Below are 23,790 nucleotides of genomic sequence, written 5' to 3' on the forward strand. Positions count from 1 at the left end.
GGCGTACATAGAGGAGGGGGTACTGTCACGCCCTGCACAGCAGGGTCAACATAGGGCCGCTGTTGCCTTGTTGCTGATTCTTTTCTGCTGCGGTCTTCCATGTGGGCGTGGCCAGGTGGCGTGTTTGAATAAGCGTTGATTCTGGCTGGTTGTAATTAGGGAGATTTGGTGCAGATGCCGGGTGATGATCGTTTGGCTGATGAACAGCTCGGCTATTTATTTGGACTCCTGATTTCACCCGACGCTGGATCGTTTGCACTGCAACCTGGGAGAGACATTCTCTGCTCTGGCCGTGTCGTCATCCTCTCAGCCTCCGCTCTCCCAGTCAGCTCCCAGCCCATCTCCCATCTCCTACCAGCCAGCCGGTAATACGCTCCTCGCTTCCTGACACCACCTCCACCATCCGCCCACCGACACCAGCTCTGCTCCAAGGATCCCTCCTCGACCCGACTCAGCTCAGAGGATCACCCATCTCAGTTGACGGATGCGATCTGAGAATCACTCAACTTGGCTCTGCTCCACTCCATTCAAAGACCTAACCCAGCTGGTTAAGTTTAAGAAACACCCTTGAACTTTTATATCTGTTTATTGGTTTGCTTTCCGCACATGAGCCTCAGAACTCGACCTGTAACACAAGAGGCTAATTAACATACGCTTTCTCATTAGGTTATCTATTTCATTGCATTTGTAATCCTCATAGAAATGGTATGATCCCCAGTGTTAATTATGACAACAAATTCTGATTTAGTCTTAGTCTTTTCAGTAACACGCCATTTAGTTTTAGTCTTATTTTAGTCACCTGAAATCTGTTTAGTCTTAGTCCACTAAATCCACAGTGGACCGTGTTTCTCCAGAATATCCAGTCATTGGAATTATCCATCAGTCTGTTATAGAATGGTATTCAAGTTTCAACATGCAATACAGACACAGATTTAACAGTTGCTTTACAAAACATGTATTTTATTTTAATATTGCATTGGTTTCATATCGCGCTTCTGGACCCTGAGATGCTTTCCATTGCATGATTCATTCACTCCAGGCTGGATGGTGGTAAACTACATATGGATAGACGCGAGGCTGCCAAACTGTCATCGGCCCCTCCAACCACCACCAACCACTCACTCTCACACTGCATTCACCCAGGCAGTTTGGGGGTCAGTCCAAGGACACGTTGGCATGTAGGCAGGCAGAGATGGGAATTGAACCTGCAACCTTGCGATTGGGTGATGACTGGTCTACCAACCAAGCCATGCCGCCCCAAAATGTTCTTAATTCTTAATGTCGACAACTTGAGCATGGCTGTGGCAGAGAGGTGATTCAGCCCCTGATGGGAATCAGGTGTGCTGCCTCACCTCTCTGCCCATAGAGGAGGAGCCGCCAGACACTCGGGGTGACAGGAGGGACACAGGCTGAAACACCTGTGTGTGAGTTTCATTTACTTTAATAAAAGAACGATGGTTTTGGGAAGATCTGACTCTGCGTCTCTGTGGGGGAACCCGGCGGTGGCATGCTCCACTGCTCCACTGGCTCCCCGTCAAGCCCACAGAGCAGGAGGAGCGCCGTGGACCCGGCGGAGACGGCAGCGGAGGAAGTGTTCGCTCGGCTGCTGCTGGATTTCACCCGGCTGCAGCGGGAGCGCGCCGAGGAGAACCAGGAGCTGATGGCTCCTCCTATATTTATTTACAAGAGGTCATGTTTGTGCATAGAGAAACAGGAATATTTCCAGTTTTCATTGTTTTCCACAGGGATTATTCGCCAGGTATTTATTATTGAGCTTGGTGCTTTTCTCAGAACACGACACGTATTTTGTTTCTACTCATACTGGGGACGCAGATGAACGACTTACTAACATTTTGAGACACGTTGAGTCAAATTGCTGCTGTGTCTTCAGGCCAAGCTGAGTTTTTAATGCCATAACCTCTGATGAGCACTGTTGACCTGTTGTGTGTGTGTGTGTGTGTGTGTGTGTGTGTGTGTGTGTGTGTGTGTGTGTGTGTGTGTGTGTGTGTGTGTGTGTGTGTGTGTGTGTGTGTGTGTGTGTGTGCGTGTGCGTGTGCGTGTGCGTGTGCGTGTGCGTGTGTGTGTGCGTGTGCGTGTGCGTGTGTGAAGGGATGGTGAATCGGGAGGTGCTGGAGCAGGTGGAGCGGGGTTACCGGATGCCCTGCCCCCAGGGATGCCCCGAATCACTCCATGACATGATGCAGCATTGCTGGAAGAAGGAGCCGGACGAGCGGCCCACCTTCGAATACATCCAGTCCTTTCTAGAAGACTACTTCACAGCCACAGAGCCGCAGTACCAGCCCGGAGACAACCTCTAGAGTCCGACGGTACCGATCAGAACTGGAGCTCTGAACACATCCAGAGCTTCTCCCTGGGAACAAACCACAGACCTGGTTTGAGGAGAAACTCTGCCTTAAGAATAGTGATGAGCTGGCCACAGCACTGTGATCAAACAGAGGGGAAGTGGGATTAAGAGTTTTTAGCTCCTTGCAGATGCACCAGTTGTTTTTGACGTATTGACTCCCTCCACAGCTTCTCAAATTGTAGTTTTTGTTCCACAGCACCAGTCTTTGGTGTCAGAGTAGATCTTCCCTACGTACCAGAGCGGTTTGGGTATGTCGGTTGATGAGTGTGTTCTGAAGTGACCCAAGAGTTTTGGTTGAATTGGGCATGTGTCCTGTTTATGGAGCCTCCGTGGAGTGAGGACAGTGGAAGGTGACTGGACGGGCGACAGATGGAAACACATGTACAGTTTGTATACAAAAGTATTTTTAGCAGGTGGATGATTGAGAAAGACAAATCTTCTTCTATGGATCTTCTTGACGCTCAATTTGAAAGGTTTTCATGCTTTTACTTTATCTTTTAATCAGAGATTTGAAACCATCCAGAGGTTTTCAGGTTTTATCCCTTTAACATTTTATGAATGTTTGAAAATGAACATTTCAGCTGTGAAGCTTAAAATTAGTTTTGCAGCTCTGATTACTGTGGAGTGATTCTTAATTTCACACACACCTGCACTGGTCAACAGTCAGTGGATGGATCGGTGGAGGACTCTTCTAAGCCACATGAAACTGCCCAGAACTTCCATCTTCACTAAAGTTCTGACGCTCAGAGACAAACATTCACACCTCCAACTAATCTAGAGTCACCAAATGACTTGAAACAGGGACACCATTGGTGTGAAGCAACAATATTAACCACTACACCACTGTGGGGTCCACACTAATGGTCATAAAGTGTGTGTGTGTGAGGGAGAGAGAGAGAGAGAGAGAGAACTGAAATGTTCATTTTAACTGCAGAAACTAAACACTGTTAACACACGACTCAGCAACATTTCACTATAAAGTGTGAAACAGGCCGACTGACTGAATCAATCAGTCGTACTGAAGCAGGAACCGGAGACGTTACTGCCAATCTGGTTGAAGTTGGATTTATCCGACCCGGTTTAGCTCCAGAACTTCAGCTCAGATCTTGTGGATCTTCAGGCTCCCTCTTTGTCTCCATGCAGCTCAGATCAGGACTCCTGGTATTTCCAGGACTCGGGTCCATCTTCAGATCTTCATCCACACTGAACAGGAATAGAAATGCAATTTCTTTGCTTTTGCTTCTATATTTCGTTACCTGAACTAAAGATCTAAGATTTTTCTCTCGGTACACAAAAGGCCCATTTCTCTCAAATACACACATTTGTCTACCCCCGTGTCGGTGAGAATGTCTCCTTTGACAAGATAATCCAACTGACAGGAGGCAGATGAAGATGCTGATTAGGCGACAGGATTATTGCACAGGTGAGTCTGAGGTTGGACAATTCCGCTCTTGAAAGATGGGAGTAAAAACACATGTTGCATTGATGTTTTTGTAGTAATCAATGATTAATTCATGACATTTGGTGGATAACTGGTAGTTCGTGATGAATTGTAGTTTTTCTAAGACTTTTGCACAGTACTGTCAGTTTATATAAATACATATCTCTAACAGGAATAACATCTAGATAAATCTGACATTTATAGACCCACGCTGCTACTTTTTATAGGAAATCACTTTTTCAAATGAAAAGAACCTGACATGAACACTAGTCCGTGTTTCCAAAACGAGTTTTCCATTTTTTTTTTTGTCTATTTTCTTGAACTTTGTTTGTTATTTGGGTGAAACGGTTGCTCTCATGTGTGGTTAGAATGTCTGTTGTGCTGTGAGAATCTGAGGTACGAGCTGGTTGATGTTCCCACTGTGGTCCACATGCTGTTTGATAAGTAAAAGCAGGGACACGTGTCCTTCCAGGTCCCTGTGATTGTACATTTTGATCAATTTGAGATGATTCAGTACAAAATCTACAAAGATGACACTTTTTTCCTTTTTTCAATATTGTTTTTCTTTTTATTTGGGTTCATGGTTTACACGCTGTCATGTGACTATTCCTGACCCGAGGGGCCGAATGATGAAATGAGAATGGAACTGATATGATTTTGTACAGCAATGAAATAAAAATTTAACTTAACAGTTTAACTTTAGTTTCTTTCACCGAGTACTGAAGACTTTCAAAGTTTTTTTATTTTATTTACATCAGCAAGATAAAAGTGCATTTAATAGTTGTTACATTCAGTAATGGTGACCGCTACACAAACAAAACGCTGTTCTGTCCAATAAGAAGGTGCTGAAGATGAAGAAGACGCCAGCAGTTCTACTCGTCCTCGAACCTGAAAACAGACAAAGGCTGGTTTCACAAATCTACACAATGAAGAAGAGAGGGAGAGAGACAGAGAGGGGGAGAGAAAGAGGGGGAGAGAGAGAGAGAGAGAGAGAGGGGGAGAGAGAGAGAAAGAGACCTGGTCATCTCCTTGTACTGGTCCAGAGCCTCCTGGACAACGTGCTGGATGAAAGTGGGGTGGTGCAGCTCCAGCTGGCCGGGCATCGTGAGGACGAGCGGAGGAGAGTTCAGGATGTTCACCTCCACCTTTGTCTCAGGACCAGACTCCTTCTGTTCATCCTGGCGTTCTGGCGCCACCTGCAGGATAAAGGAGTCCCCTTTTACACCGTCACTGTTCTTTACACGTGTCCCCCGGCTAGCTCAGTTGGTAGAACATGAGACTCTCAGTCTCAAGGTAGAGGGTTCATGTCCCATGCCGGGCGCCACCTTCCTGTGGGCTCACCACCTGCAGGAAAGCTCTTAAGGTGCAATGTGATCTGGGTGACGGTGCTCAGACTGTCACCCCTGTGACCCGGAAACAGATAAGCGGAAGCAAATGGATGGATGGATGTTCTTTACACGACTGACTGGGGATTTTTCATCTGTTTGGAACATTTATTTACTCATACAGACTTTTTTATTTTTCACCCAACATCAACAGTCAACAAGCATCAGCTTGATTCTAGACTTTAGTTCTCAGAGAGGAACCAGGATACCGTCAGAACTGACTGGAAACTCCTGACATTGGTTCATTTCAGATGTAAAATTGTGGTCTGGACGAGTCCCCCTGAACAGAGAGACCCCCCCCACAGCCCTCGCTCATTTGCTTTGTATTGCTTTTGTCTTTTCCAGACGACTGGACTCGTCCAGTAAATGCAAAGACAAAAAGCAAGTGGAAAAGACAAAACAGGAGAAGCATTGACAAAATGGAATAATCAAAGACAAGATAGAAAAAGAAAATGACTACCTTTATATATTTTTTGTATTATTGATTCTCTTTATATTTCCACATTTATTTCCTTTTAATTTTGGCACTCCTGTGATTCCATACTCAAATGCATGAAGTGAATCTTGTTTAAAACTAAGAAGACAATTATGAAAATAAGCATTAAATAGATACGTATCGGTAAAATCACCAAGATTTTCTTGTCACACAAGAAACAGCTCCTGATGGGTAAAGCAGGGGGCGCTCTCAAGACAAGATTGCACTAGTTGCAGAAGAATTTCTACACTTCTCAATGCTCCAGTGAGCACTGCTGGGGCTGTGATCCAGGAGAGGAAAGAACATAAGTTCACCATAAACCGGCCATGACCGGGGCTCCGTTGTTGATAGTGTCCGTAGCAACGCCATAGCAACCAGAAAATCCTTGGTTTGTTGAGAAAACTGAATGAATGCATCGTTTTACATAAACCGAATGGAGACAATGAAAATAAAGAGAAAACAAAACATCATCAAAACAAAGCTAACGTGATCTTAAAATAAAGCAATTTCCAGAGAAGTGACGTCCGCATTGTCTTATCTTCTCGTCGGGAGTAACTCTGCAGTCATACGACCTGACGTCTGCCCACAGACAAGACAAGGAAGATGAAACATACTCATGCAGAACCGTTTTGTCCAATTCTGTGAATTGACAAGGTGTTTGAGCTGCGGACGAGCGTTGTTGTCACACAATCCAGAGTAAAACTGGGTTGGTAGAAAAGATGAAAGGAAAAAAACTGCTTGAAGTCTGGAAGGATGGAAATGGAACTAAAATAGATAAAACAGCTTCTGTTTTAGACACTTAAAGAAAATTATAGAAAATGTTGCCATAATAAATTGTAGTTATAAAACTTAATACATGCAATCTAAGATAGTTTCTGTACATCTCTGAAATGAGTGTAAACTTTATGAGCTGTGTTCAACTCCTGTTGAAGGTTCCAGATTAATTTTATGAAGTAGAATGTGGTAAGAACGTCTCCCTGGGTTGTGTAGAGCTCTTCTGCTGCGGCTGTTGGATGTAGTGAGCTGTGTGAGTCTCTGGAGGGAAACTTGTTCTGCTCACCTTGGTGACTCTGAAGATGTTCTGCGGAGCACCACTGTCGCTCACAGCCTGACCCACCCAGCTCAGCTCAGACAACATGTCGCTAAGCCAGCTGACCGTGTCCTCGGTGTGCCGCTCAACGATGGACAGAACGTCCTGGTACTGATCCTTGGAAACCTCCAGCAGCTGTGAAACCTCCTCCAGCTCCACGTGCAGCTCCCGGACGCTGGGGCACTCTGCGAAGGAGAAGCAGAGACCACGTTGGTGGGAGGAGGACCGCGACGTGTCCGTGAGGATGGAGGAGCTTCACCTGTGAGCAGAGCTCCCTGACAGGCCTCGCACTGCGTCTGCAGCCGCCAGCACTCAGACGTCTGTTTACGAAGGCTCCTGCACAGCTTCCTGTTCTGCAGGAACCGAGGAACACTCTCCTGTTCTGCAACAAACACAGGATTGGCTTCCATTGGTTCACATGAATTAGTACAAGGCACAATCATGGCTTACCGTGGAATATGTGTGATCTATCTATCTATCTATCTATCTATCTATCTATCTATCTATCTATCTATCTATCTATCTATCTATCTATCTATCTATCTATCTATCTATCCATCCATCCATCCATCCATCCATCCATCCATCCATCCATCCATCCATCCATCCATCCATCCATCCATCCATCCATCCATCCATCCATCCATCCATCCAGAATTCAAATCCAGTCTCATAAAACACCATCAAACTGCACATGACAGGGGAACATTACAGTCGACAGTGGACGTTAATCTCATACACTGAACATTGCATCAAAAGCTTAGCCCAATAAATTATTTTAATTATTATTTACAAGAAATAAAGACTGAATTTGAGAAGAAAATTACTGAAAACTTATCGGTCCATGCAGTAAGTAAATTTTGCTTGACAAAAAATTTTGAAATAATATTTTTAAAACTAAAGACTAAATTAAGACTGAAAACTTTTTAAACAAGCCAAATTATCTATCATGTCTAAAAATCAGATAATAAATCTAGGCAAGTGCAAAATCATTTGCAGTAAACCTTCACCTCAGAGAAATGTTTCTCTAAGATCAGGTGATTCATCATTCAGGTTGAACTGGACATGAGTAAGAAAAAAATAGAATTAAAAGAAACTAATAAATATTCTCAGACCATGTAGCGAATCGGAAATAGAAGTGGAGTTTTGTTCAATTCAGTGTGAGAAAATGATTAATTCAACATTTACTTCATTCTTCTCTGAGACTGGAGACCCCTTTCATGAAGTACAGGATTCGATATGAACACGAGATACTTGAGGTTTGATTTTTCTTTGTTAATCCTTCATAAGAACAAACCAGCCTCTTTTCTAACCTTTCTTCTTCTGCTGCTCCACCGTCTGCTGCAGGTCATCAAACGCCTGGGTCACCACAGCTCCGAACTCCTCCACCACACTCTTCCCAAAGTCAAAGAAGGACTCCAGCACCTCCTCCAGGCCCACGCCCTGCATAAAGCCTGAGTCCCGGGTGGGGTAGAAGGGTTCTGAGGTGGGCTCTGCTGCCAGGGCTTCTGTCTGGTTCAGGAAGGCTCTCTGCAGGGCCTTGTCCAACCTGCTGCTCATCCTGGACACCAGGCCGGCGCTGCAGTTCACCAGCATGCCCACTTTCCTCACCAGGCGGTTGAAGGAGTCCTTGATGTGGTCCACGTCTACGTCTGTGTTGTCAGGCCCCTGGTTCACCAGGATGTCTCTGGACTCCACACCGAGCTGACGGGGACTGAAACGCTGAGAGATCATCTGGAAGAAAGTGCCGACCTACAAACCCAGAACAGATGTTTACCTGAAGCCTGCTGTCGTCCTGCTCAAATTTCAAAGGAAGAAAATCAATCTGGAGTCAAATAACTGAAGAGTCGTTTCCCCAGGGTGTCAAACATGCAGCCCGCAAGCCACCAGTGGGTCCAACCGCCAGCGGGTTCAACCACCAGCGGGTCCAACCACCACAGGGTCCACTGCAGGATCAGTTTTCAAACAGACTAGAAAAATAAACTTTTTTCTATAAAAGTAGCTGCTGATGAAGGGTCTCGGTCTCTCGGATCTCGGATTGGAGTACATGTGTTTTTGGGAGCTCTGACTCAACTTCATCTGTCCCTCACGCTAAATGATTATTCAAACCCCACTGGATGTATTTTAACTGAACACCAACGCTGCAAGCAAGATGACGAGGCCTAAAGGTAGACAAAAGGAAGGAGGCATGGCCGGAGATGAAGGTCTTAACAACTCTACGAAGCTATAGGAGCTAACGCTAATGCTAGTGCTACACACATGTCGAGATCTGCCACTGCTGAAGATGTCCTGGCAGACATTAACAGGCGAAGCAGCACGGTCGACACGAGGCTTCCAGCTTTAATGTGTCATTACCCGAGGTTAGTGACTGTGTATCTTCAGCTGAATCGCATGAAAAGCTGGATGACCGGGAAGCGCGTTCACGCCGGCAGAATATCCACATTGTTGGGATGCAGGAGAACGCGGAGAACGGCAGGCTGATGAAGTTTGTCACTGAGTTGCTGCCCAAACTGCTGAGAGAAGATAACTTCGACAAGCCAACTGAGGTGGACTGAGCCCACCGGAGCCTCGGCCCGGCTTGAGACAGGCATAACTCCTTAACTACCGACTTTACCTTAACCCCGTGGAGGACGTCACGTCATAATAATAATAATAAGAGTAATACATTATATAGGAAACAGGGTTTGGGGTGCACAGTGTGAATGCGTCTGTGTTTGCTGGCCCGTGTGGCATGAACGAGTATTGTTGCGTGGGAGTAGATGGGGGCGTGTGTGAGCGTGCTTGGGGCGGATACGTGGCTTGAAAGGTGCACTCACCTTGGGGTGTGGAAAGGAGAGAGACGTGCAACAGCCGCATCCAGCAACAGTTCAGGTATCACCTCTCTCAACTGTTCCTGCACAGATATTAGCACCACCTGCTAATCCCGTCACGAGTGCCCAGACCAGAGTCCCTGTCATTGGGGCACCTTTTGCAGCACCAGTCTCTATACCTCCACCTGCACCTATCTCATTTGTAACCGTCCTCCCCACGGGAACTACCCAGGCAGTTGGAGTGCCATCCACAACGAGGTCCGCTGCCACAACCAGTTTCCTGTCTCAGGACCTAGGAGCTCCAGCTACCAGTACGAGCGTCACAATGCCACCACGAGCAATTACAGTGGCTCCGCCACCTCTCACAGGACAGTATGCCCACTCCAGTATACCAGCTGCAACACCAGTTCTGGCAGCACCACCCTGGACCTACTCAGGTATGGAGATCCTGATTGCTACGTCTTACGGCATCCCCAAACCAACACTCAAGAGTGGTAAAGAAAGCTATTTTGCACTTTTGAAGCTCGCGCTCGACGACTTGATGAACAGTCACCTTCATCTCAGCGAGCAATATAAATATCAGGTTCTCCTGAGTCAGCTCAAGCTCCCGAGCACTCTGCAATCGGCCAAATCATACAAGTATGACCCTGCATTGTACACAGCTGCATTGAGAGCCCTGCAAGACAAATATGATGAGCCAAGAAAACTGGTCCAAAGTGAACAAGGGGCAATAGTCAACGCACTAGCCATCAAGTCAGGAGACGCAGAGGCATTCGACTCCTTCGCCCTCTCAGTCCAGTCGCTTGTTGGTATGCTGCGCACTTTTGAGGGACCCGTTGGATACGAGCTCAAGTGTAGTTCCAATGTTGACCGTGTCTTGGGCAAAATGTCTCCTTCCAACAGGGATGCATCCTCTCCTGCAGCCAGGTTCAGAGCTCACCTACTCCCTGCCCGACCTCGCTGCGTGGCTCCAGATGAAGGCTCCAAAGCGTCTCGCTAGTCGAGCTACTCCTCTCTGCAACCCTACAGGGCCTTCCCTGCCAAAGAGAGACCAACGTAGTTCAAAGCCCAAAGATAAGACAGCGTCAGTATTCCTCTGCTCTGGGGAGACAGCTGAAAAGGAGACCAATCAGTCGAAGTACCAAGCTTTCAAACACAGTCTTTATTGCCCTTTCTGCAACAATAAGGAGCACTATCTCAACTCATGCCCCAACTTCAAGAAACTGTTTACTGCTGAGTTTAAGAAGTGGGTCCAGGAAGGTGACAGATGTTGGAAGTGCGGCCGCAGTCACAAAGTTACAGCCTACACGCTTAAACGCCCATGTAAGATTTACAAAGAGAAACACCGTACAGTTCTGCATGATGCCATCCAAGAGTCATCCCAGAAAGTGCTGATGGTCAGTAATCCGAAGTCCACTGTCTACATTGAGCAGCCCAGAAGCCCTCAGAGAGTGTCGCTGAAAGTTGTCAAAGTGCTTATGCATCATGGAGATTGTGTCTTAGAGGCATTTGCAGTGCTCGATGATGGTTCGGAGAGAACGATCATCCTCCCACAAGCTGTAGAGCAACTACAACTCTCTCATCATCCAGACGTGCTTAATCTGAGGACAGTCCAGCAAGAGGTTAAGGAGTTGAAAGGTTTCCCCAGTCAGCCTTCATGTATCCCCCATCTTCAAGCCAAACCAGAAGTACTGGATTCACATGCCTTTACTGCAGACAGTCTGAACTTATCTGAGCACACATATCCAGTAGCAGCCCTCCAGAAGCACTATGAGCATCTCAAAGGACTTCCCTTGACGCCTATTCACAGGGCCCAACCTCTACTCATCGGCTCAGACATGCCTCAGCTCCTTACTCCGACACAGCCAGTCAGAGTGGGCCCATCTGGCGGTCCCAAAGCCATCTGCACCAGGTTAGGCTGGTCCTTGCAAGGTCCTTCTGACATCATTCCACTCTTGTCTCACCAGCCTTCTTGTCTGCACATCACCACTGAGTCTTATACTGAACTCCTCAGGAATGTGGAATGCCTTTGGCACATTGACACAGTCCCCTATGTCAGTGAAACGACAGCAACACGTTCCAAGCAAGACCAGCAGGCACTCGTCCTCCTACAGACAGCCTCTGAACGTGTAACTGTCGACGGTACCCAGCACTACTCTACTCCGCTGTTGCATTGTCAGTCAGCCACCCCACTCTGTGCTCAGCCAGATGCCGTGATGCCCAACCGACACAGCACTGAACGCCGGTTGGTGAAGGACAAAGATCGAGCAGCCTCATACTGCAACGAGATGGATCAACTCGTTCAGTCCGGCTATGTAGCGGAGATCTCTTCAGAAGAGGCAGCCAAGTCCACAGAGTCATGGTATGTACCTCATCATAGGGTGCATGCATATTCCAATGGGAGGTGTTACCATTCGGAGCGACGTGCAGCCCCTATTGCGCAGTCTTCACCCTGCAGGGATAGGGATGGGAATTGATAAGATTTTTCCGATTCCGATTCCATTTTCGATTCTGTTTGATGATTCGATTCTTTGTCAATTCTCTTATCGATTTTTATTATTATTATTAATATTTTTTTTTTAAGATTTTTAAGATTTAATCAATTCTTCTAATGATTCCTGAGTATTTTTTTTGAGAGGAAAAAAAGCAGTTTTACACAATCTTCTGCACCAAAAGGAATAAATGTATTTTTTCCAAACATGAAACTTGAATTATAATTTTTCCCTTAAAAAAGAACAGTCAAATGTGTATTTGCCTTCATTGGATGCCCCCTGGAATTTACACTTTTTCAAATTTTGTGCTGTTGACAAGTTAACCCTCTCTGGGAGGTCGGAGACTGGAGAGGAACGTGGAAGTGACATACGAGAAGGAAGGAGTTCTCTCGGTCTGCAGGGAATGCTGAGTTTTCATATTGTGTTGGTGCTTTTTTTGAGGGGATCTTCAACACAAAATGATCAAATACATAGATATACAGTAGTTATCCTCTACTAGATTGTGTATGTCTACACAGTAGACATACTCTAGTAGATCGTTCACTACTGTATGGTGTGAAAACTAGAGGAAAGATCTACTAGCATATGTCTACACTGTCAGCTCGTTGGAGCAGACGTTCACTGCACGGGACAGATTGATGGCAGAGTTCATTTATTAAAAGTCCCTCATTAGTAGGAGAGAACACGGAGAGAACATGAAAACTCCACACAGAAAGGCTCCTGCTGGGATTTGCACCGAGACTTCTTTTTTTTTTATTTTTTTTTTACTTGGACCTTGTGGTTGTGAGGCAAGAGGTTGTGGACTCTGTGGATTCAGGACGTGGTGAGTGGAACATGTATTACTGTGTCGTATTATTTTGTAGTTAGACCTTCTTCCTCTCCATGTTTTCTCCTGGTTGAAGGAGGTCTGCGTCGCAGTGTGTGACGTAATGCAACGTACCGCAACGCGACTTGACGTCGTGCTGGGAAATGAATCTAACACATATAAGGTGTACGATTCCGATGGAATTGACCAATCGGAACCGGTTCTCAGTCAGAACCGGTTTTCGATTCCCATCTCTTGTCAGGGACCACAAACCACCATACTCTCCACTCATGCATGTGATCGAGCACTCGTTCTATGTTGATAATTGCCTCCACAGTGTGAGCAAACCTGAAGATGCCAAGGCTCTGGTCAATGATCTGCGAGCACTTCTGAGCCAGGGAGGTTTCGAGATCCGGCAATGGGCTAGCAACGTGCTTGAAGTTGTCACACACCTACTTCCTGAAGCACAGTCGGCTAGCAGTGAGCTCTGGCTATCCAAGGCCAGTGACAACCTCCAAGAGCCCACACTTGGACTCTGCTGGGATTGTTTGAATGACACCCTGAGTTACAAGCAACGCCATACGGAGCCGTCAGCCACCACTGTTTGCAGTGTCATTGCCAAGCTTTACGACCCATTGGGCTACATTGTGCCATTCACCACAAGATGTAAAGTGCTCATTCAGGACAGGTGGAATGCTATCCTTGAGACGGGACGACAGGATCCAACCCGCTGATCTTCTGGAGAAATGGTCCAGTTGGGTGCAGGAGATTCCTACTCTGCAACATATCAAGTTGCCTCGTCCCTATGCACCAGCCACCGTCGATACTGCCAACTCAACCCGTTGCATCCACATCTTGGATGACTCGAAGCGCGCCTATGGATCAGTACCCTACATGCAGACGATAGATGGTGGTCAACAAGTCTATGTCTCCTTCGTGTTTCCCAGATCGAGAGTCGCGCCCCGTAAGCAGCTGTCCATCCTGTGTCTCGAGCATAGTGCCACGCTTACAGATGCACAGCTGGCCAGAGTGATCGAGACAGAGCTTACAGTACCACCTGAGCATATCACTCTTTGGTCAGACTCCCCAACCGTGCTGCACTGGATCAAATCGGAATCCTGCCATTACAAAGTGTTCGTGGGAACACGTGTCGCAGAAACCCAGAACCTGACCAACCCTGTCCAATGATGGTATGTACAGGACCATCGCTGGAACAAAGGTCCACATTTCCTACATCTGTCTGAGAGGGAGTGGCCCACCATGCCCTCATCTGAGGCAGAACCAGACACCACAGAGTTAAGGAAGTCTGCCTTCATGGGAACTGTTTCCAGCATCTTGCCCACAGAACTTCCTGACCCCAGTAAGTTCTCTAACTGGAAAGAGCTTCTTCAGGAAACCGCTAGCTATCTTCATGGGACGGCTGATGCCGATACCACAGCACCCTGTTCAGCTGCCGAATTTCTGCAAGCAAAGAAGCTGATGTTACAAAAGGCTCAAGAGGACTGCTTTGCTGAAGAATTGAGAGCTCTCAAAGCTGGACGTATTCTGCCTACAAACAGTCGTCTTGCCTCTCTGTCACCAGAATATGACTGAGCCACAAAACTACTCAAAGTCGTTGGCAGGTTGAGGCATGCTGAAGGACTAGACCTGGATACCATTCACCCAGTGATCCTGAACCCGAGCCACCCTGTGACGAAGTTTATCATCCAGGATGCTGATGAGTCTCTGCTGCACCTTGGCCCAGAATGTGTTCTTGCCGAGCTCAGACGCAGGTTCTGAATAATCCGTGGTAGAGAGGCCATTCAGAAACATCAGCATTCATGTCTGGAGTGCTGACGATGGAGAGCAAAACCTGACGTGCCGAAGATGGCCGATTACCCCCCAGCTCGACTACGACTCCATAAGTCGCCGTTCTATTCAACCAGAGTTGATTGCTTTGGACCTTTCCAAGTGAGGATCGGTCGCCGCACCGAGAAAAGGTGGGGCATCCTTTACAAATGCATGACAACTCGCTCGGTGCATCAGGATTTGTTGGAGAGTCTTGATATGGATTCTTTCCTGCTGTCACTGAGAAGATTCATCTCTCAACGTGGCAAACCGCTTGAACTCCTCATGGACAATGGTACCAATTTCGTCGGTGGAGAGAAAGAGTTGCGTGAAGCCATGGCAATGACAACTGAGTTGAGAGAGCAACTCGCCGAACAGCAGATATCCTTCCGATTCAATCCTCCAAGTGCGCCGCACTTTAGTGGCACCTGAGAGAGGGAAGTGAAATCAATCAAGAATGCACTTTGCGTCGTCCTCAAAGACCAGACTGTTCCCGAACCTGTCCTGATGACAACCCTAGTGGAGGTAGAGGGCATAATGAATGCGAAACCTCAAGGCTACTTGTCTTCAGACCCCTCTGATCCGGACCCGGTGACGCCTAATCTCCTCCTTATGGGCCGTCCTGATTCATCGTTTCCTCAGGCAGTCTATGACCCCAGCGTCCTCGCCAGAAGACGTTGGAGGCACAGCCAAGCCCTCGCTGATCACTTCTGGTCATCCTTCATCACTCACTACCTGCCAGGGCTGCAAGACCGCAGTAAGTGGAGGAAAGACGGTAAGGCGCTCTCCATAGGGGACGTGGCCTTGATCATAGATTCTCAACTCCCCCGAGTATCGTGGACCATGGGACGGATTATCCAGACTCATCCAGGAGCAGATGGACATGTCAGAACTGCCGGTGTCCAAGTGAAGGATCGCATCTATGTTCGTCCAGTCGCCCAGCTCATCCTGCTCCCCGCTCTGGAGGACAAGGATGAAGAAGAAACCACCTAATAGACTTTCTCCTACTCTTTCAACTGCCATGCGGACAGTTGTCTGAAAGCCTATCAGTTAAATGTTGAGTTTTACGACGTACGCTTGAACGCACCATCACATGAACAGTGAATGCAGCTACCGTGCTGCTCAGTTTGTGCTCAGAGATGAGAGCAGACGTAAGGACCTCTTTTCCTGTTGCTTTGTGTGCGTTTATGAACCCCAGATGAGGTTCTGTTGCTGGTGCACATTTGTGGAGCGTGGGGGGAGGATGTTTAGGTTTTACTGCTAGATTGAGGTATTATATCTTGTTTGTCATGCATGACCAATTAGTTACTTTGCACGAGGCAGTGTAATGCCATTTTGCCTTCACGTTTCCTATGTTCAATAAGTAGCCCTTAAATGTGCATTTAAGTACTTAGCTCTGTTTATGCTGTATGCTACTGTGTTTGAGTGCATTGCATTTACTGTCGGTGATCTGCAAAGAGTTTATAGTGCTGCAGTGCCATGTTGTATACCCATTTAAAGGTGCAGCGGTGCAGATATTAAAGGACGCATAGTGAGGATTTTATTGTACTAAATTACTGTAAATTAGCGTTTCTGTACTGGGCTAATTGTAATAAGGACACCAAGCAGAGTTGTTTATTTACTTTATTTCTCTTTGTTTCTTTGTATCCAGACCACACACACACACACACACACACACACACACACCCACAGACCTGTATACTACCTGCTGCTGCAAATAAAGTTGAGGAAAGATTCTCTGACCGGAATCGTCTGGAGTGCTCCAACCCTAACCACTAAATAACCACAATCCGTCCCAAACAACGATAAAGAACGAAAAGTGTGTGTGGTGTGTGTGTGTGTGTGTGTGTGTGCGTGCGTGCGTGCGTGCGCGCGCACTCAGCAGGTAGCACTGTGTCGTACTCTTTCTCTTTGTCCTTAACCTCTTTGTCCTCGGCTTTTTAACTCCACCAAGGAAGGGAAAAGGAAAGGCTGAGGTCAATGACCTAAACTAGGGACTCTGCAATACAAACACAGACATTGACCACCATACACCCAAAACTATGAAACTATGAGTTCTCTGTGTGTGTGGCAGCATGCAAAGGGACAGAGCAATGAGTCAGAGTGTCCACCGGGGGCAGTGGAGTGTAAAGGGACAGTGCAATGCCCTGGGGAAGCCACCAGAGGTGTGGCAGCGCGCTCTTTCAGGATTCGCGTGACGTCATTGGGTTATGTTGTGGCAGCCGAGCTGCAATAAGCACAAAATAACTTTCACGCTATCTTAAGTTTGTGCCCAGACACCACGCCTCTTACATTCATACATCCTGGTGTGAAAAACATCTTGGATGCTCCTGCTGGTGAGGGAGCAGTGGTGCAGCCCATGTGGTCGCTAGGTTTTCCTTGTCTGAGAAAAACATGTTGACAGGCATGACCGTGATCATGAGCACCACGACCACCACGACCACCACCTCCGGCTGAATGAGGATCTCCGGTCGCAGTGAGAAGCTGCTGCAGGTTTTCTTACCTTTGTGTGGAACGCAGCAAAGCCCCTGCGGCAGGTGGAGGTGTAGAAGTTTTTACATGCGTCCTCCAGACAGGGTCTGCACTGCTCCCACTCAGACTGCAGGGAGTGTTTGCAGGCTTCCTCTGCCTCCTCCAGCTTCTCCGTCACATCCTTGGCCAGCTGTGCTGCCCCCTACTGACACACAGGACACTCCTGTCATGACCTACCACTCCATCAAAGCATGTTGGTGTTTCCTTTGTGATGGTGGACCTTCTTCTTGTCACCGCTGTGTCTCAGAGACTTCATGAGGTGTTCATGCTTCTGCTCGTTCCTCCACATCACTTCCTTCATCTGCTTCACCCCGTACAGCGCTCTCTTCACCTCCTCATCCACCAGCTTCTCTCCATCCGCCGACAACTCTGAGAAGAACAACAAATATTTAAAGTTCGTCGTCAAGGTAGATTATATAGTTTTATTGTTCAAAATAAAGACCTAAAGAAATCAATAAAATGTGAGGAACAGTGTCTTAGTTGTTGGCAGAAGATTGTGGGTTTAAATTCTTGCTTGGCCTTTCTCTGTGGAGTTTGTATGTTTTTCCTGTGACGATGTGGAATCTCAGTTTTCCTGGAGGTGTAACTGTCTTCTCTCTCGGTGTTTGTCCTGTGATGGACAGGTGGAAGAACCGGACTCACGTTTTAAAGTGTCCTCTGATATGTTTCCTGGTGGATCTGCAGGAACTGAGTGGAGAACCTCCAGAGTGACCAGCAGAAGAGTGAAACCCAGCAGAAGCTTCATGACGGCTCCCGGTTGATGTGCGACAGACAGACTGAGTGGAAGGAGGACACAGGTTGACTGATATAAAGTAGAACACAAACACTGATCACTGGATCAACAGTGGGTAGTTAATTCAGCTGTCTCTAATACAAACTACAAAAGCACATTTCTGAAACAGTAAAGTTTATTCTGATTACACAACAGAAGAATCAATTTACCAGCTTCAACAATGCAGAGCAGAACAGCATTTAAAGTGTGTAATTATGATTAATCACATGGTTTCCTGAGATTTATTACATTGTTGTTAGAAATTTCAATGTTAAAAAATAAATAAATAAAATGAAACTACTTCCCACAGCCGCTGGGTCTATGTGGTAAAATGTGGGGTTATTTGGGGTCTAATGTCTGGTCTGCTCTGTCAGGTGCTGCTTGAGGTCTTTATGTAACATCTGAGAACTTCAGGACAGTTTCATTAAACACTGTTACCAGTATTTAAAAAAAACATCTGTTCGATTAAACACATTTCAGTTATCTTTATTTTATAAACCAAAAACACAATATTGGATATGAAAAACCTTATTCCACAAATTAGCCTCATAAAGTTGTTTTTCGTCTCATATGGAGATCAGTATGGACCTTCTTAGCAGCGCCACAAATGCTCTGATTGGTTGCGTGTGTGTGTGCGTGTATGTCCGTGTGCATGTGTGTGTGTGTGTGTGTGTGTGTGTGCGTGCGTGTGTGCGTGTGCACGTGCGCGCAAGCGTGTGTGTGTGTGTGTGTGCGCGCGTGTGCGTTTGCGTGTGCGTGTGTCCTGACCTTGCAGCTGACTGCATTCACACACTGCAGATCAAAGTTTCTAAAATGTTGGTGGGCTGATGCTGATGATCTCCGTCAGCGTGTCATGACATCTAAAACCTGAGTTTATGTACAGATCCTCTGCCCAATCCGGAAATCACAGAACCACCATGTTGGCAGTATCTGCAAGTTTTCTTTAGTTTTTTTTCCCATCCATTCATTCAGAGCTGTTCTACTTCTGCTCTGTGGAGTTACACAAATCAGGATTTACTCTAAAGAAGGGTGGGTTCATTGAAACTGTAATATAACAAGTTTAAGCTGCAAACAAAAGCGTCTCCTCCTAGTTTGTTAGATTCCCAACAGTGAACAACATCATGAGATAAACATACATTAAAGAGGCTCACACATACAGTATATATATATATATTTGTATATATAAAGTGCAGAAACTCACCAGCAGACTGAAGCAGCGTCCTCACACAGACTGATCTTTCTGCCTTTCTATTTGCGCTTCTTCCTCATTAGTTTGATCCTATTAGTGACTTTACTTGGTGTTGATGCCATTAATCCAGCACACTAACAGGGAGCGCTGCATCGTCATGAACTGCTCACACTCTTTATAAAAAACAACAACAAAACCTTGATAAAAACCAGGAATTAGTTTAAGAGGTACCTTTAGTTTGACCTTTAGCTTTAGGAGAATTGTATTCTCATGATTATTCTATATTTACAGAAGAGTTGCAGTTGCTAGATTTGTGGAACAGAAAGTTTTTAGTATTGTTTTCTGAGGTACACGTTTTACACCCACGCTTCTTTACAGGTTCATCTCAGTGTTGTTGTTTTTTTAACTTTTGTTTACACTCTTAACATATAAACTCAAAAGTTTGCAACCTTCAAAGAATTTTATTTGTAGTAAAATAAAGTCTTGAAATATTCTTTGTATGTGTCGTATAAGAAATCTGAAATGTTTAAAACTCTGTCGGGGTAAGATAAACCTTCCCATTTTATTCACTTTAAAGCAGTTTTAGAACATACATTACCAACATAACGAGTGCTCATTATTAACAAAAATCTGATTGACATAAAACATTTGCAACCTAAGATGAATAAAATTATTTCTGAATTTGCTGGAATAAACCAATGTCAAAAGTAATTCATCAATTCAGTTCATATTTGAATGTTTTATATTATTACTTGAGTTTTTAAAGAAGTTTATTTTAATAAATTCGGTGCTGAAGGAGACTTCTTTTCAGTTCAACCCTTTAAGTTAATTTCCACAGTTAATCACTACGAGCTTCTTTGGTTCATTACATGTTTTATGTCTGGTTTAGAACTGAAAGGGATTTTCTTTTGTATTTATTTTTGAGGCCTTCAATACATTAGAAATGAATCCAAAAGTCACACTGCTGTTTGTTGGTCTCTTCATACAGGACGTTTGATCATTCAGTGGACTGTTTGACTTGAAGAGAAGAGGCGATCACATTAGTGACATGCTGGTTTTGCTGAACCTGAGCCAGACTGATCTGCTCAGAGTCCTTTAACACGTAAGCTGCTGTAATCGTGCCGGCAACCTGCCTCCACACGGGGTCACTGCGTGTCATCGACATATTTTATTAAATAACTCATCTGCAACACTTTGAAGGAGAACCGCTTCTATAAAGAGCTGATATCATTATAATTGTAATCACAACACTGCAACATAGTCCACTGGAAATTACTATAAACTACTGGAAATTACTGTGAAAATGACTGTTTACAATTTCTGTATTTGTTTTTTTATTGTAAATCCTTATTATTGTATCTTTTCTTCATAATATTTCATAAAACCGTTTTACATATTCATAATGTTAATATTTATTATTGGACTATTGGAACAAAATAATAATGTTTGTTTGTTTCAACATCATTTTGCATTACAGACAAACCTTCAACAAATACCTAAGACAACTTTAAAAGAATAAAACCATCATAAATCATGTCATAGTTTTTTATTTTATATACAATAAACAGGGTACTTTAATAGAGAAAACCCAACTAATCCACATGAGCAAGCGTGAGCGACGGTGGAAAGGAAGAACTCCCTCTAACAGGAAGAGACCTGCAGAAAGCAGACTCAGAGGTGGAGGCTTCCTGCTGGCCGGGTGGGGGGAGAGGACAGAGGACAGAGGAGAGGACAGAGGACAGAGGAGAGGACAGAGGACAGAGGAGAGGACAGACAGATAGATAAGAGAGAGATCCACTCTGTGAAGACTGATCAGGACAGGAGGCTTCAATCCACCTTCAGCTCCACTGTCAGACATCCAGCAGGGAGGTTGAGAGACAGACTACAGGAGAGAAAGGTAAATGCTAGTGACATGTAATAGTGACATGTAATAGTGACATGTAATAAGAGGTGAATAAAACAGGAAAGAAGCTCAGTTTAGGTCCTCCAGCAGTCTGAACCTCTGGCAGCTTCACTAGAAAATGGTCTCACGTGTCCTGAAGCAGCTCTCACTGTAAACTTTAATAGAAAAGTCTTCATCCTAACCTTCAAATGAGAGGCTGTGTCAGACTCTTTAACTGAAACTGGGATCTGGTTCCACATCAGAGGAACCTGAAAACTCCGCCTCCATTCTACTTGTAGAAAAGCTAGGAACCTCCAGTAAGCCAGCACTCTGAGAACCAAGTGTTCTTCTGGGAAGATCTGGGACCAGCAGCTCTTTAAGATCTTTTGAATTAGTTGAAGACTTTTTAAGCAGTGACTTGGACCCCCTGATAATAGGGAGTTACAATAGTTACTCTGGAAGTAACTGCATGGATTAGCTTTTCAGTGTCACTCTATCAATATATTCTTGATTTTAGACACATTATGTAAATGTGAATGTGAAGATTCCAATAGATAAGATGGTGATGAGCGACAGCAGTGCAGCTTCACTCTACTATCAGCTGAACACAGGAAGATATAGGATTACTACTACATCACCGGATGTAGTAGGAAGATATAGGATTACTACTACATCACCGGATGTAGTAGGAAGATATAGGATTACTACTACATCACCGGATGTAGTAGGAAGATATAGGATTACTACTACATCACCGGATGTAGTAGGAAGATATAGGATTACTACTACATCATTGGATGTAGTAGGAAGATATAGGATTACTACAACATTACCGGATGTAGTAGGAAGATATAGGATTACTACTACATCACCGGATGTAGTAGGAAGATATAGGATTACTACTACATCATTGGATGTAGTAGGAAGATATAGGATTACTACAACATCACCGGATGTAGTAGGAAGATATAGGATTACTACTACATCACCGGATGTAGTAGGAAGATATAGGATTACTATTACATCACCGGATGTAGTAGGAAGATATAGGATTACTACTACATCACCGGAGGCCTTCAGACTCTCTTGTTCATCATGTCCGGTTGGTTCCCCTGTGAGAGCATGTTAGAACTTTCTCCTCTGGCTATGATGACCTCTGCCTCAAGCCTTGTAGGACCTTCGGCCATCAGGATGTTGATGATGATCTGAAAAATATTGACAAGGTAGAGAGGTTTACAAAGACTCACAATATTGAGCACTCTACTTCTATGATGTCCTCCATTCCATTGATCATCTTACTTCAGGGAGCAAAACATCAAAAGGTAACGGACGAGTCTCTGGTCCTCCTTCTGGATTCCTGTGACTTCCTCCATCTCCTTCAGCATCTCCAACATCTGCTGCAATACAGAGGAATAAAAGTAAACAAATCCAGCTTATGTTAGGTAAAAACTCTCAAACTTGATAGATGAGATGTTTTCTTACCTGCTGGTCACTGAAAGGAAACATCCTCAGTTTGAGCTGCTGCTTCAGGGAAAGTGATGCTGACGGCATCTTCCAGAGGTTTATTCTGTCTGAACAGACCCTCGACTCCATCATGACATCATCATGTAAGATCTGAAGACAAAGAGCAAAGAGAGAAGATATAGCAGCTCTAGAGAATAGAACCACTAACAGCACAGTTAGTTTCACTCACCTTGATCTGCTCTCTGGAGAATACAGTCAGGATCTCCCCCCTTCTACTCCTCAATCATCCTGCAGATTAAAATCTGTTGTTAAACCAATAAAAGATGCAGCAGCAGCAAAGTTACACTTTGATTAAAGTCAAAACTGTCTGGGAATTATTGTTCCTGTGATTTAACAAGATTAATCAGCCAACTGGAGACAAGATGTAGAATCAGTTGATGTTTTACTTTGACAATGTGATCAAACAACGGTTGATGGTTCAAACCCCTTTGGGAAATGTAGTGATGTCATTTAAAGACACAGAGTCCAACACAAAGAGTCCAGAATAAATATCTCAGCCAAGTGGTTCAGTCCTCCAAACAATCCTCGGCTGCTCAATGCGAATCCGAATTCTGCCACACGGGGTCAGGAGCGCCACACAAAATATTCAGGAGCTTTTACAACTTTAATTACAAAAACAGTAAAAAAACAAACTGAGATGTAGGGACACCCTAAATTCTAAGGGCGGGTGTCCCTGTCTTCAGACAGGTGACCACTCTTCAGATGTCCACCAGTCGATATTGAACAAACCATACACCAAATATGTTATGGAAAAACAAACTTTTATTTAAAAGCACATACCCGAACTATTACAAATAAATGTATACATACAATGTGGAAACCATGAAAGAGGAGACGGACAGATATATGTCTTTATTGCTTCACACAGAATGACAGCAGACCTGTCAAACATTTCACCCCGTTACATCACCGCACTTGCTCCTTTAACAGTAGAAGAAAACAATGGATCCACCTCCGGTGCGACAGGTGGCGCTATAGAACCTGAACACCAGCTATAAAAGCGGAAATGAAAAGAGACGCTCTCCGGTCACCGGCTGCATAGACATATGTAAGTAGACTCAGAAATCGAGATTTAATATGTCACGCATTGTGCCATTGGTTCCCGTTTGAATACCGAGTGAAAGTCGTGTTTTTACTCCCTTTTCCTGACAAATGAGCCGCAGATTTCATGCTTTTAGCAGCACTGAGTGACGCGGTTACA

At 45.1% G+C, this 23,790-nt stretch overlaps 2 protein-coding genes across 3 annotated transcripts in view; one reads left to right on the plus strand and one right to left on the minus strand.

Annotated features, from left to right (window-relative positions):
* Positions 1 to 4,500, plus strand: part of yes1 (YES proto-oncogene 1, Src family tyrosine kinase) — a 51,699-nt gene extending 47,199 nt beyond the window's left edge. For both annotated transcript variants that reach the window (XM_080481837.1, XM_080481838.1), the window contains one exon: positions 2,110 to 4,500. In XM_080481837.1, the coding sequence (XP_080337963.1) occupies positions 2,110 to 2,318 (209 nt within the window). In that variant the 3' untranslated portion in view covers positions 2,319 to 4,500. The remainder of the gene's footprint in view (positions 1 to 2,109) is intronic.
* On the minus strand, positions 4,381 to 19,362 carry clul1 (clusterin-like 1 (retinal)). Its single transcript, XM_080481859.1, has 9 exons — positions 19,196 to 19,362; positions 17,865 to 17,998; positions 17,443 to 17,591; positions 17,194 to 17,364; positions 8,070 to 8,508; positions 7,016 to 7,138; positions 6,727 to 6,941; positions 4,824 to 5,002; positions 4,381 to 4,694 (listed from the first exon to the last, which is right to left on the minus strand). Exons 2-9 carry the CDS (start codon positions 17,965 to 17,967, stop codon positions 4,679 to 4,681), a joined length of 1,395 nt encoding a protein of 464 aa, XP_080337985.1. The 5' UTR covers positions 17,968 to 17,998; positions 19,196 to 19,362; the 3' UTR covers positions 4,381 to 4,678.
* Between the last annotated feature and the right edge of the window lie 4,428 nt (positions 19,363 to 23,790).

This window comes from Lipophrys pholis (genome assembly GCF_963383615.2).
Source record: "Lipophrys pholis genome assembly, chromosome: 1".
Taxonomy (NCBI): Eukaryota; Metazoa; Chordata; class Actinopteri; order Blenniiformes; family Blenniidae; genus Lipophrys; species Lipophrys pholis.

Excerpts from the sequence above, each read along its gene's own strand:
- clul1 (XM_080481859.1), bottom strand. The coding sequence starts at position 17,967 with ATGAAGCTTCTGCTGGGTTTCACTCTTCTGCTGGTCACTCTGGAGGTT. Across the intron at positions 17,365-17,442 it reads ACAGCGGTGACAAGAAGAAG|GGGGCAGCACAGCTGGCCAA; the intron begins GTCCACCATCAC and ends GTGTGTCAGTAG. Across the intron at positions 8,509-17,193 it reads TTGCTGCGTTCCACACAAAG|GTCGGCACTTTCTTCCAGAT; the intron begins GTAAGAAAACCT and ends CTGGGTTTGTAG.